Here is a 14124-nt window from a genome sequence, read left to right as displayed (position 1 = left end):
CCATCGAGGCAGGTAAAAGTCGATCCGGACCTGCGCCCAGATCTGTTATACTTGTATGGGAGACGTATGTGTGCACAAGAGGACAGTATCGCGTTTAACATTCCTCAATTTGCTGAAAATGAAGAAACAATCTGGAAACCGAAATTAAATATTAGTGCTAGATAATTCACAACACTCAGCGTCTGTAAAGGTAAACGCAGATTTCAACGATTAAATGGATAGGATCAGATGAACTTTTTCCAGGCCCCTGCAGGGTCTGGAGGCTCATCTGAGGTTTATTTTACAGCAGTAGAAAGCACAAAATTGCAATGACAAGAGATTGTGAAGGCTCTGCATTTAACTTGATTTTTTTAATTCATTTCTCAGATGAGGATGTGATGTATTTGATAGAACTACAATGTCCTCTTCTTTGTTGTTATTGAACAAACCTTGACAGGACAGAGATGTATAAGGGCTGTGCCTTAGGGCTGTTTGGAGTTGTAACATTACATCCGTATGACTCCGCCCTGTTTTCACATCCCCTATTATTCACCTTTTCAGGCCAAGTGAGTACAGGAACTACTCTGTAGGATATAACTAGGTCCCCCTAGCCAATTTCTCTCAGACTAGAGAAGCTGCTTGGATAACTAGCGAAACATTTCCATGATTCCAGTTGACATGACTCAACCTCCAGATAACAACCTTGATAACTGAGCACCTTTACAGACAGAGAGTGCTGTATGCATTTATCCAGCCAGGCTTTCACGTACTTATTCAGTGATCAAGGCTGGAGACTAAGGGAAGAGTAGAAAACGAACAAAGATGAAAAAGAGACAGTTGTTGGTCAGTCCATATTGTTTTTTGTTTGGAATATGATGATATATGACTATAGGTTTCTACTTAAATTAATAGTTTACTTATAAAGGTATTTTGCTTGTTTGTTTGTTACTAGAACACCAATTGAAGCATTTACTTTGGGCCTTTCTAAGGATCTAAAATTTCTCTCTAACACATACGCTGAGGAGGAGACTGCAAACAGCCTAACAGGTAATACAAATGCATTCACACAACTATACACATACACACATACACATGTATAAATAGTATTATTATTTTCTTATTATTTTCTTATTATTTTCTCTATGAGCACCTTTGGACCCAAAAAACGGAATGCTGACATACTTGTCAGTTGTGTGCTCTTACTGGACACTGTGCTTTTCTGACACACATAAAGGTTCTCAGACTTAAGAAACACCAAAGAACACACACACAGATACGGCATATAGAAACACATGAAAGTAAAAGTACAAAAAAAACTCTCCCTCTCAGTGGGTCAGACATATCACTACCTGGTCATTCATCCATGGTGGCATGATGGGTAATCACTGGCTGTGATTGTGTGGGCAGAGGGCAGTTAGAGGCAGCTCATGCCTGACAGGTTGCACTCTGACTTGGTAAAGAACTGGAGAAGGGAGATGGAGGTGGGGGTTGGCCTATAGTCATGAGCTGAGGGCCTGGAGCTCATCAGTCAAGGATGTGTCCTGGCTGTCTAGCCCCTAGCCGAGTCTGTCAGGAGAAGTGTAGACTAGGTTTATCACTCCCTTTCCAAACCTTTGGACCCTGGGGCTGTCAACTGCCTCTCATCACATCAATCAAGATTCACTCCAGACGGGGAATTCCGACCTCGTTAGGATCTGCAATTTTTTGCTTGCTGCTAGCCCCACAACTATGTAGTTGTTTCTTTTAAACTCTTTGAGATCAAAATTGTTTCCTTTGTTTCCTAGCAGAGGTAAATGTAAATGTTAAATGTATGGCAAGACATTCAGTGACAGAGTAAATAGTAAGAAGAGAGTCCCTGTGCTTCAAATAATTAAAATATTATAAATTAACAATGTCTTTTGCAGCATTCCGCTGATCTAAGAAATCAGATGACCTAACAGCCAAACACTATGCTGTCTAAAATTGCTTTTCTACTAAATGTTGCAAATTGTATACATAGAAACCCAATTTTTGCTATGCCGTCTCAAGCATCTTTAACACTGCCTGTTATTAAGTCAGACTTTGCACCTATACAATTTCAGAAACATACAAATCACTTTCTCTCTTCCTGCAATCTTTTTTGGGTTCCATTATGACATAAAAAGAAGATATGTTTCAAAGTACTTCATTACAAACAGTTAACTTTTATGTGAATCCCATTTATTGAACGATACACAAGAACACAACAGGACATTTAGGAATGGCTTAAAGATATACCTCGTACTGTACATTGTAAAATCAAGTAGTAATCCTAATTTCAATTTGTTTAGTTAACTTTACTCAGTTTTTAACAGTGCACATCTTACTAGTTTTCTTCAAGTTAGAGATAATTGCAAAGTAAGAAAAAAATCCTTTACTCATTGTTTTGAGTGATAACTTAAAACAATCAAGTTCAGTAGCAAAATATTAGGCAATTACACTACTTGACCAGTGGGAGACAGCAATTCACAAAAAGGTCCTTAGTCTCCCAGGAAAACATTTAGGCAGGTATTAACAGGGTCATTAAGATAAGTATTATCGGGATCAAAGCATCTTGGTGCAATTCTTAAACCCCATGCAAATGACCATTGACCTTTTTCTGCTCATGTAAAATCCTCTTCGGACATTTGCTAATGACTAAGGGAGAAATAAATTTTTTAAAAGTGCATTGCTGCAAGTACAATATATTTCCTGTTTGTGCACTACACTGTAAAGAACGTTTTACCCTACGATGGCATATTTGCCAGGCATCGTAATATAATATTTACAGCTACTTGACAAAAGAAGCGTTCTTAGATGGAACGGCTGTGAACTTGGGGGTCTATCTACCTTAGTAGTATGATATATAATAATAAAGTTGGTAGAGTGTAATATTGTTAACAATAGTAATGCACATTCATTAATTTTGGGGGCAGGGGGATGGTTAACAAACCATGTTGTAGCAAATAAATTAGTGACTGCAACTCAGATGTTCAAAGAAATGTCATTTTAGTTGGCCCAACTTAAATAAAAGACAGCACACAGTACACCTTGAAATGGTTTTGTTAAAATAGTAATTCAGAGTACTCCGCACTGCACTTGAAGGACATTCTCAACGGAGGGTTTCTCTCCTACCGTTCCCATTTTTATTTCCAAAATTCACATTACCCAACAATAACCTAGAAAGTTAACCTAGACAAATCTGCTTTCAATTTATTACTTGCATGTCTTATAGATGCACAATTAAACAGTACATACCTTTAATGAACTGTATTGTTTACATTTTACATTTATTTTTTGTCGTGGGGAACTGTGTTGGCCATAAAGACAATCAGGCAGCACTGCACATACAGTACCTTACAGGACACACTGAAGTGACCTTGGCAGCCTGGCACATTTACTTACACCTCCTACCGTGTGCTTTACGGCAAGTTAGAGTCAAACAAGTGATTGCTCCCTAACATGTTTGTATCTTACCCAAGAAATCATAAAGTGGATATTTTACTCTAGTTATACTAATATAATAATATAATATGCTTATTGTTGTAACTAAAAACAAACTTATTTGTTCTGAGTTGACATCAGTGTTCTGTGTTTACATTTTAATTATTGATATTCCATTTATTATTATTATGAAGATGTGAGGAAGACGGCAGTATGTTTGGAAAATGTAGAACTGTTGCGCAGCTAATAAACTTCCATTTGCAGTAAACTTTTCTGACATTTGCCAATTACAAAGGGTTGCTTTTCCTCCTCCCTCTCCTGACTTTAAATATGAAAAGGTGGGCCACATATGTCTATGAATAATAAAAGGTGTTTTCCGACATCAAGTGGGGAGAACTCCCTTGTTTTAAATTCTCATTTTGCTGAGCTGTCAGACCCATGTGGTGATGTGATAGAAAAATTGTTAGTACGAGAAAGAAAAAGAGAGGTAGGGGGTGGCACAGACAGGTAGCTTGCAGTGGTGAATCAATGTTAGAAAGACACTTAAAATATTCAAATCAATAAAAAAGAATGGAAATACCTAACATACATTGTTGTTTTTTTACCAGAAAAAAACATCACGTGATGTTCATTACGGGTTAGGGTTAACACCACTGCAGTAAGTTAGTCTAGTTAACTTGTCCATGGGTATTGGCAGCCAGCATTCAGTTCTCCCCATGCTGACCCCATGCCCCCACAACATTGTGTACACTTCGTTTTGAATGTTGTGGCGGATCAGTGTAGATTATTAATTTAAAAAAACTAACAAATTGTGACAGGCAAATTCCAAGGCTGAAGATGTAATAATTTTAGATTTTCTAGTCATTTTTACAACTTGGCCAGATGTTTAGATTCAACCTGAGGTTTGTGCAGAATGCTAAGAAGTGATTGATACATTAGCAGGATACAGGTTAAATGATCGTATCACAGTAGGTGTATGGTAAATCAACCATGGTTTATCACAAAAGAAAAACCATCTAATCCAATTAAAATCCATGTAATTTTACTTTATTACATTGCTGTATTTGTTTGTTTAACTCCTTGTGTTCTTCTCAAACTTGCTTTAAACATAGCAAGATAACAAATAATTTCAGTCCCTCACTGCACCATATAACGTTACTCTTTTCCTGACTTCCCTGTCTTGATTTTTGTGTTTGTCTGTGTTCTTATAGCTCAGGAGGAGGATTTTCGTCAGTACTGTTCATCGTTGTTTGCTGTTCCTATCAGCAGGAGCGGGACTGAGCCTCAGATTACTACATCTGAGTCGTGCCTTGTCATACAAGTCCTGGATGACGTGAGAATCACTGAAGCACTTTCTTTTAACAGAATGTTTGATCTACATGAAATCACAGTTTCCAAATTTTTCTAGACATGACAAACTGAGGAGTCAACACACGACTTTACAACTACACATAACGCCTCACCAAAACCAACATATTTTAATGTTTCCCTTTCTCTGTTAAAATCATGCACATATGTGACAATCCTAATGTTTTTTGTCTTCTACAGACAAACAGAGACATTAATGGACTCTTTGCTGCTGTACAGAGGACAGACAGCAACCAAAAGTAAGCTCAGCTCTGTGATAAAAAAATGTTTCTACTGGACCTTCTACCCCTTGACCACATTAACACTGGCCTGTGTGAAAAACAAGTTTGACAAGTTTTTTATATGCTGGCTGTAAGACAGAAAAATGATTGTTATCTACAGACAAAGGCATTATATTATTTCAGCTTATAGTGAACAAGCATACAAAATCAGGATTTTGGTAGCATCCTGATCGTGTGTACCGTACTGGTGGCGATCCGTCAGGAATGTAGTGTGTTTAATTAAAAAAAGCTAATTAAATCCAACCTGCAGTTCGTCTTTTCAGCCACCAGGCATCACAAAGTGTAATCCCTTTCCTCAGTCCACAGGAATGAATCCTACTGTCTGTGGATGCATAAACAACTTCTTGGTGAAAACTAGTTTTACATCTAATTAATCGAACAGCTGCTGTCATTTTTATGTTGACTTTGTCAACATAAAACTTTGTCAACTTTGTCAAATAAAATTGACCATTTGCTATTGATTACGTCTCTTTCCCTTTAACGTGGGTCGCGATGAGATACTGTTTCATACATGTTTAATCCCCCTGTCTCCTAAAAGGTTCATAGTCAACTAAACTGCAAAATCATTTTGAAGGGAACATTTGATATTTGGATTATTGCCCACTGCAACATGTCTTAAATGAAGGAATCAATACATTTACCTACAGATATGTGAACACGTGCGGCGCTTTAATGCCAGATTTATGAGTTCGATTCCAAAGTTGCTCTTGTTTTAATTGTTTATTAAAATAAGTTCTGTCTTCCTCTAGTTGTAAGCACAGGTCTACAGATCAACATTGTTGGATAAACTACACAGATGCTCATGGTGGAAATTCTGCACATTGGACCGAATTGTGTGTAAATATTATTAAATGTTAGGTGAATTACTTGGATTGGTTTTTATTTATCATGGGCTGCGGTCATTTTTTACTGTGCGTGGTTTCGGTGTCAGATCTGCTGGGGCAGCTCCTCTACAGCCTTTGTCATCTCAACATTGACTGCAGCGACTTTTCCACACCATGTTAAATGATTTATATAAAAAAAAATAATTATACAGTTATTTTCCCTATAGTTTATTATTAAAATTCACTTAAGAGAGTCTCTCTCTTGAAGTGATTGTGGTTCACACGTCGGCATCTAAAACTGCTGGTTGGAGTAAATTGGTTTATCCAATTTCAGTCTATAAATGTGACCCTACATTTTCAGCCCTGTGAGATCTGTGCTGATCTCAGTCAACTGCCCTGCTAAAATGCAAGATCCGATATGGGTCTGGGTCTTTGAGGCTCAATGATGTTTAATTCTATGTTGTTTTCATGTGGATCTGGAGCAACTGGTTTTTATAGCATTTAAAATATTGTAATTAATTTGAAAAGATAAAAGCCAGGGTCAGCAGTTGACTAAAGTACAACAGATTAGATTTTACATTCATTAAACAGTGAATATGCTGAATGATTGTATCAGGGTGTGTGGATTTGTTAGATCAGCTGCTGAAAAGCCAACTGGCTTTTTGTAAGGGCACAGAGAGGAGGAAAGGACACATAATCACCATGGAGTGATGTCTGGTAATTTTTACATCAAAGTCCGACTAAATTTGAATAAAGCTGAAACTAACACAAAGTAGCCTGTAAGAGTCAAAGTTTGAAAAATTCTTAATTAGTGCAGTTTGTAAATCCTCAGCATTTTTTCTTGCTTCTTTTGTCACTACGCTGTTTCCTCCATCAGTTTGTCAGCTGGGATTTATTTTATTATTATATTCTCCTTATAGGCCAACATGTAGTTCATTTTTGGTTTGAACAGTTTATTTTAAAATGATCTAATAATCAAAATTAATCTGGAGCTGTTTGTACCAAATATTATCTGGTTAATAAACTGCCAGCATGACCCACTGCCTGTTGTAATGATCGTATATTAGTAAGTAACCAGTCACAGGAGAGGTGGGGGAGTCCCCACCTGTCAATGTTCACAGCCTTCTCCAGGTGAGATGGACGTGAACAGATTTAAAGACTTTACAAATCCTGTCCAGTCTCAGTGTCAGATATATTTAATAATAACGTGCTCATTATTAAATTCCTACTGTTGTGGGTCATGAACTGTGCAGCGGTGTGGCAGTGTTTCTGCTTTGTTTCAAGTTCCAAACAAACTACTCTTCAAAGGTGCTAGGTTGGGGGAGGGTGGGTGACCATGGAGATGGTCTCACACCTAAAAGATGTGAATGACGACTTAATTTAAATATGAGTGAAAAACCCCAATACTCTGCAGACTGTCCTGTCTGCCTGGTTCTACTATTGTTCTACTACTGTTCTAGTGTTTCAGCGTGGTCAAATTTTCCGTGCTGCTCTGTTCTGTTGCAAACTCGTTACTATCGAACAGAGAGAGTTACTTAAAGTGAAAATCCATTTAAAATTTGTCTTAACTGGAATTAGCTGAGAGTAGAAACCTTCCCCCACCTCACATGTGTTTGTTACAGCAGTTCCTGTTCATGGCTGAGGAGACGATCAATCTGTTCTCTTGTTTATACACAGCAACATCACCACAGATAAAATAAAAAATCCAAAATATAAATATAACACTCAAGTTATTGTAACACTAGTAATTTTTCTGTGTACCTGTATACTTGTGTTGCTTTCATGAGTCAAAGACTGTAACTGCTGTTTTTCAGGGAAACAAACCGCACGTAATCAGGCTGAATATGCACTTAAAATCTAATAGACAGTGTCTACTGTCTCTTAGTGTGTCTCTGAAAACAGGGAGACAGGAAGCAGCTGTTAAACCTCCTGTTTCCTTTAATATGGGGGGAAAACACAGACACAAATACAAAAACTACCACAACTGTGATTCCACCCATTCTGCTAAAATCTGCCTTCATGAACAAATACATTTCATCATCTTTCCTTGTGTTTCTGTAACCACACAGTCATCTTATTCATTGGTTGTACCAGTAAACTATTTAAAGCACAGTTTATTTTCTGTTTTCTCATCACATGTTCTTTGTTTAAGATGAATATAATGAGAGTAAAAACATAGCTAAAACAATTAGCATTATCAAATTAATTTTGCCTTTGTCCTTCTTTGTCTTTTTTTTTCGATGGGTCGGAAAATATTTCCTGACTCCACCCAGTCTCATCCAGTTTAATATTTTGTGCATTATCAAAATAACCTCAGTCTGATGAAGATTATAAATCACCACCCAATTATTGGGAATACAAAATGACTCATGATTTAAACTGAACAGCATTACATTGATGTGATCACATAAACAGTGATACAACACTGCATATAAGCCTAATTTTTCTTTTATGGGAAAGAAAAAAAACATACACTGTAAAGTCTCCCATATAAACACTGAAGGCTTCATGTCTGAACAGTAATTATCTGTGGGATCACTTGATAAAGTCATTAACTGCAACATTTTTAGGTTCCTTGAAACTTTATGTTTGGGAAAAGTTTGCTGTTCTTGTGCCTCTTGAATAATACTGGATATATCTTATTCTCCAGTACCTGGTTGTTGTACAAATACAGTAATACTGATACCGTACGTTGTGGCAGGGAATATGATTTGCGCATGCACAAGTTGCTGTAACTGAGTGTAAGCTGAGCGCCACCTACAAACCATATACTTTAATTACATGCCATAATGCTGGACAAGAGACGAATGACAAATTCACATGGCAGAGACAGACTATTTAAATGGCTACATCTGTAATTCAATGGAATGATTTCCCTATCTTAATTCAAGAGCACGTTTTTCAATTTGAGAGCATACTTTAATGATTTGTGTTCAGATGTTTAGCCCTTTTAGATCTTCATTTTTACTTACTACATCAGAAGTATGTTTGTTTATTTGAACTTTTAGTGGTTTGTAATATTTATATCAATGTGTTTTGTTTATGATTGTACATGTAGGTGAGGACCTGACAAACCCTCCCAAGTTTATTTCACTGCTAGACTTCTTCAAGTTATAACCTGGAGAGCACTACATGTTCCAGTATAATCCTAGATTCTGAATCTGCATATGTGAACAATGTCTCTGGATGAGCCAGACCCACAGACACACAGACTCCTGCCCTTGACCCACTAAGATAACCACACAGATTATGAAATATTTATGCCGAACCCTTAAATTAAAGCAAATTGTTTACACTTTAAGCGTATCTTGATTGTTTCATTTTAAGTCCATTGTGGTGGTGTAAATAACCAAAATGTTTTTTTTAAAAAAGAAAAAAATTCTAATACAATAAATCAAATATATTATTTTCATGGTGAATATAGATTTTTATTTAGGATGTACTCAATTTGAGGGTGATTATTTTTTAAGGCTAGTAGTAATAATGTTAACTGGGTGGACAAAATAATATAAACACCCGTTAGTCTGATATGGTAGAAAAGCAATAGACTATACGGTTTAAAAAAGCAATAGACTAAATCGTCCAAAATGGCAATGCAATATGAAAAATATTGTAAATTCAACAAATATTGTTGAAATTTCAGGGATCAATTAAGGGGTTAACAGTTTACAGCTTTCATGCAGCAGTGGTTGACAGTGATAAAAAATACATAGATTATTTTACACCCAGGTTTTCAGTTTCTGCCTGTTGGGGGCAAAATTTGTAGTTGAATAATGGGTCACATTAAATAAATATTTTTGCATCATTGACAGATGTTTTTAACACAAAATTTGAAGGCCCTGGCCATTTTGACAGATAAGAAAACTGAGAGTTATCTACTATAACCAACCCTTGTGGATTTGGTGGTGAGTGAGCTTATTGACTTTGTCTAGTCTTTTGTTTGATCTCACATGATCTGTTGTCTACTGTAGCTGGCCATAGCCATTACTTTATTTTGCTTTACAAGATGGTAGGTTCTGTGGGATCACACATTCAGCTAGGTGCACAGATCTTTTTAATTTTTGCAAGAGAAGACATGGTGGAGTTACCTTAATCCCTTTGCAGTACGTAGGCATCATCATTCGAAACTGCACTCAACACATCTCACTATGCATAGAGAAGCAGAGTGGAAGCCAACAAGGACCACAAGGTCTCTGTTACCCATAGTCTGTGACTAGCTGCAGCAGGAACACATGTTGATATTTCCTCACAGCATAGCAAGGGCTTATAGGATGGGGAAACAGCAGAGTTGGCCCGTGATATAGGCAACATTGACCATAGCACCATCAACCTTGGTTGGTGTTGTCACACTTGTCTCGGAACCTGGCGAATTTCACACACTCAGACTCAACCTGAAAAACAGATGTGGAAGCTAATTTTCCTTCACTTATATCTCTAGCAAGATTTTTAGGTTGTATGTCTCTCCATCTAAGAGAGAGGGACTGTGTTTTCCATCTTCATTAATAATTTAAATGTTCTGTATCTACAGTAGATTCAAATATTTTAGCTGTACAGCTAACAGTATATATGGTTATTCTAACACAATTAAAGCTCCTGACACATTTTCATTGAGAATCACACTACTGTTTCTGACATTTTAAGTTGATTATTATTCCAAGGTTTTAGTTTTGCTTTATAAACGCAATCATATTTGAGGTAGTGGCCTTATGCAAGCTCATAAATCTATTCAACAATGTAATGTACAATAAAAACAACATTAACTTGCCTTGGACAGCAACAAGGTTTGGGCAAGCACATTAGGGGGGAATGGCAAATAGTTACCGTACGTTATGTGTCTCTAAATTGTGTCTCTACATCTTTTCTCTCCATGCCTCCATATCACATAATCTTGTTGTTATGTATATTGATAACTGAAAAGTTCAAATTAACAAAGGTGGTTATTGCTTCATTAAACTCACTTTGCATTTCTTTTTCAAATCAAAACATAAGAAAATATCTTGACAAATACAAGTAGCAGGGTTGCAAACGTGCAGCAATTCGTCTTTCACAAACTAGGATAACAGGTGGCAGGAAGGTGATACTCTCTCAAATCCTCTATTTCTTACACAGCTTTCCCTATGTTCAATGGGTCTCCAGCACAGGAAGAACACTAGTGCCACAACGAAGCTTAACCAGCAGTGGGTCCTCTAGCATCTCCTCTCCTTCCATTCCAACACAACGATCCGGTAAATCTACAATAGAAGCACAAACCAAAGCAGCTCAAAGGCTCGATCCATTTAACCCACAGACTTCACAGGCAGAACACTTATTGACATGTAAGTGGTGTGTGTGTGTGTTTTTTAGACCTACTTAAAGGGAAACCATTTTATGTACTGTACCAAAAACTTATAACACATACTTATGACTCCCCTACTGTAAGAAAAAACTGGAGAGGCCTTTTGGATGAACAGTTTCAAGAAATTTAAGCAACTTTAGTTGCAACTGTACAAGCATCTTTGGAGTGAAAATCCCCACAGACAATTAGCTACTGCATTGTGTGTATTTTTATTCTTTAAATGAAAAAAGTATGTGGCTACATGCCTACCGAAGCTAGTTTTCTGAATTTAACTATGTTATCTTTTGCACAGTGATGCCCTCTAAAAGTAAGACACCAGCCTGCCCCACAGTTGAAACTCCAAGGACTTCAAAAACATCAATCAAGACACCAAATTTAAAGTCGCAAAAGCCCAATTTCTCCCCCACTGTCCAGAAAACAAAGGCTGACCTCGAATCTCCCCAACCTCTGTTAACTCGCTCATTACTAGATTGCCAAACTAAAATCACAAAGTTTTCACATTCCCTTCCCTTGTTTTCGCCTGATATTTCACCTGTTCACAAAGACTCATCTCTCCTACCAGAACAGACATTAGAACCCGATTCTTCTGAGTTACTCTCAGAACCAATCACATCTGCAAAGCTTTCTCAATTCCGATTAACCAGTTTAGAGATCATGTCACAATCCCAACATTGCTTGTCCTCTAAGCCAGATCTACAACAAAAATACCTGGAATCAAATTCATCATCAGATTTATCTCTCTTTAATGAGTCAACTTCGCCATATGAACATTCTTCAGTTTTTATGTCCTTTACCCCCATCACTAGTGACCATGAACCAACTCGGTCAAATCATTTTTTTCCGTCACTTACATCACAGCTTTTAAACAACATTCACATTCCTATGACAGCTGTGAAAGAAGAGGATGTGCTATCAATCGGTAAGTAAATTATAATAACTATTTTGCGCGTGTGTTTGTACCCACATGCACTGATGATGTTTAATTGCTTTTAAAAGTAGCAATTATTGTTTGTTTTCTAGCTGTATGACGTGTTTCATACTTTAGCTACAGATCTCTTAATGTCTACTTGGGTGCAGTGGAATAGCTACTCCCTGGTAACATGAGAATATTGAAAAGGTCACAACAACACTAAAGACTATCATAAATCAGTCCTTATACATTAATATGTATGCCAATGGTACATTTCTCAGTCTCTCTTAAAATTCAGTCATCCTAATGAAAGATTTTTCATTTTAAAAAAGCATTTGCCAATTTACACCTTGTGATTTTCAGATTTTGAGGCAAATTTTCGATGTGTGACATTGGACTTAATAAATACTGTTTGACTATTTGACTATTCTCATGTCATAGTTGCTGAATTAGTCAAAGTCCTTTTCTGGTATCATTTTAAAGTGTGAAAGGGACACAATTATTAATGTGAAAGTCTCCAAGGAGGCAATCATCCATTCACCCATCCATTATCTGTAACTGCTTATCATGTGTAAGGTTGTGGGATGAACCGGAGCCTCTTCTGTGTGTTAAGAGGGGGTACACCCTGCACAAAGTTACTATCACGAGATAAAATAAGATAATTATCACAAAAAAATTATAGCATCCGTGGTCAGTTTTCATATCAACCACCTGCGACTCCCTCTCCATGAATAAAAGTACAGTTTCAGTTATTTACAAAAAAGTTGCATTGCAACTTTGTCTTCAGTCTAACTGAAGACTTTGCCCTTAACGTCACACAGACATCTGTAAAGAGGCCATCTAAGACCCTTATGGACTAGGTTGCTGACTAAATGTGCATCATAGAAATGGACACATTGACATGTAAAGTACTGTATGAATAAACCTTAGAATGAATGCAGTGTTTACAACCTGTGTTAAGATGGCATCACTTCTGGGTAGCTGTCATGTCATTTGGTATTTAGTTTGAAATTAAATAGAAACAGGTAGTTTTACTTTTTTTTTTTACACATTTGTACTAGTTTCTGCCAAAATATTACCTTGTGTTATTAAACAATTGCCATTAACTTGTTTATAGTTAAATAGTACCTGGATTTTACATTGTAATTTTCAAAATGGTAATTATCCTGTTATATAAAGTACTATAGAAAAAATTTAAAATATTTTTATGGGTGGGGAAACAAAGGCCTTTGCTATAAAGCAATTCCTGTTATAATTGTTTGTCATGCTAGTTGTTGCCCCAGTACAATGTTCAATGGCCAAGCATTTTATTTATAAAATGCTTGTGGATCTTAGCAGTAATGGCTTCCATTTATTTCACAGAGCTGTCAAGACTATTTAGATCCAGCTATGAAAACTCTTTATTTTTTATTTTTATTATTGATTAGGGTTTTAAGTAAAAATTGTATTGCTACAAGGGACAGGAATGCAATTACACTGTAAAAAAATGGCCCAGTCGTGCCTTAGTATACAGCACACACACACACAAACACACACACGTATGTGTTACTATCGGTATGAGGACACTTATTGACATGATACATTTGCGAGCCCTAATTATAAATTTAATCCCAAAACCAAGCTTTAACCTTGAAGCAACCTGTGGCAGCCAATGTGGCTTCAGTCAATATTACCATAAATTATCGGCGAAAGCCCAACATTTCTTCAAACATAAAAATAAAATGTTTATTGTTTTAGATTACAGTCATGCTGAGTACAATCTTGAATCATGAATTGTAATTTGAAGTAAAGTATTATATTATTAAATGTTATACATTTTTCACAAAGACAGTGCAGATGAAATATCTAGTGATAGTCTGGGTCTGGCATCACATGAGGAAGACTCTTCAGAGGAGGAGGCACAGATGCACAGACATATAATGAGAGGGGGATCCAGAGGAGAGGAGCAAGGGAAACCTACCATATCTCATCTAGGAGTTTCCTTTG

The 14124-nt window shown here is 36.7% G+C and overlaps 1 protein-coding gene across 4 annotated transcripts in view; it reads left to right on the top strand.

The window, feature by feature from the left end:
* zbbx (zinc finger, B-box domain containing) overlaps positions 1 to 12411 on the top strand; it is a 49902-nt gene extending 37491 nt beyond the window's left edge. The window contains exons 9-13 of one of the 4 annotated variants that reach the window (XM_067508565.1): positions 932 to 1026; positions 4632 to 4753; positions 4969 to 5027; positions 11003 to 11208; positions 11521 to 12411. In XM_067508565.1, coding sequence (XP_067364666.1) covers positions 932 to 1026; positions 4632 to 4753; positions 4969 to 5027; positions 11003 to 11208; positions 11521 to 12155 — 1117 coding nt within the window. In that variant the 3' untranslated portion in view covers positions 12156 to 12411. The other 3 variants (XM_067508564.1, XM_067508567.1, XM_067508566.1) reach the window with 3 other exon arrangements.
* Positions 12412 to 14124: the final 1713 nt, after the last annotated feature.

This window comes from Channa argus, chromosome 6 (assembly GCF_033026475.1).
Source record: "Channa argus isolate prfri chromosome 6, Channa argus male v1.0, whole genome shotgun sequence".
NCBI classification, from domain to species: Eukaryota; Metazoa; Chordata; class Actinopteri; order Anabantiformes; family Channidae; genus Channa; species Channa argus.
Note: the sequence above shows the minus strand (reverse complement) of the source record. Positions and strands in the feature narration are given on the sequence as shown.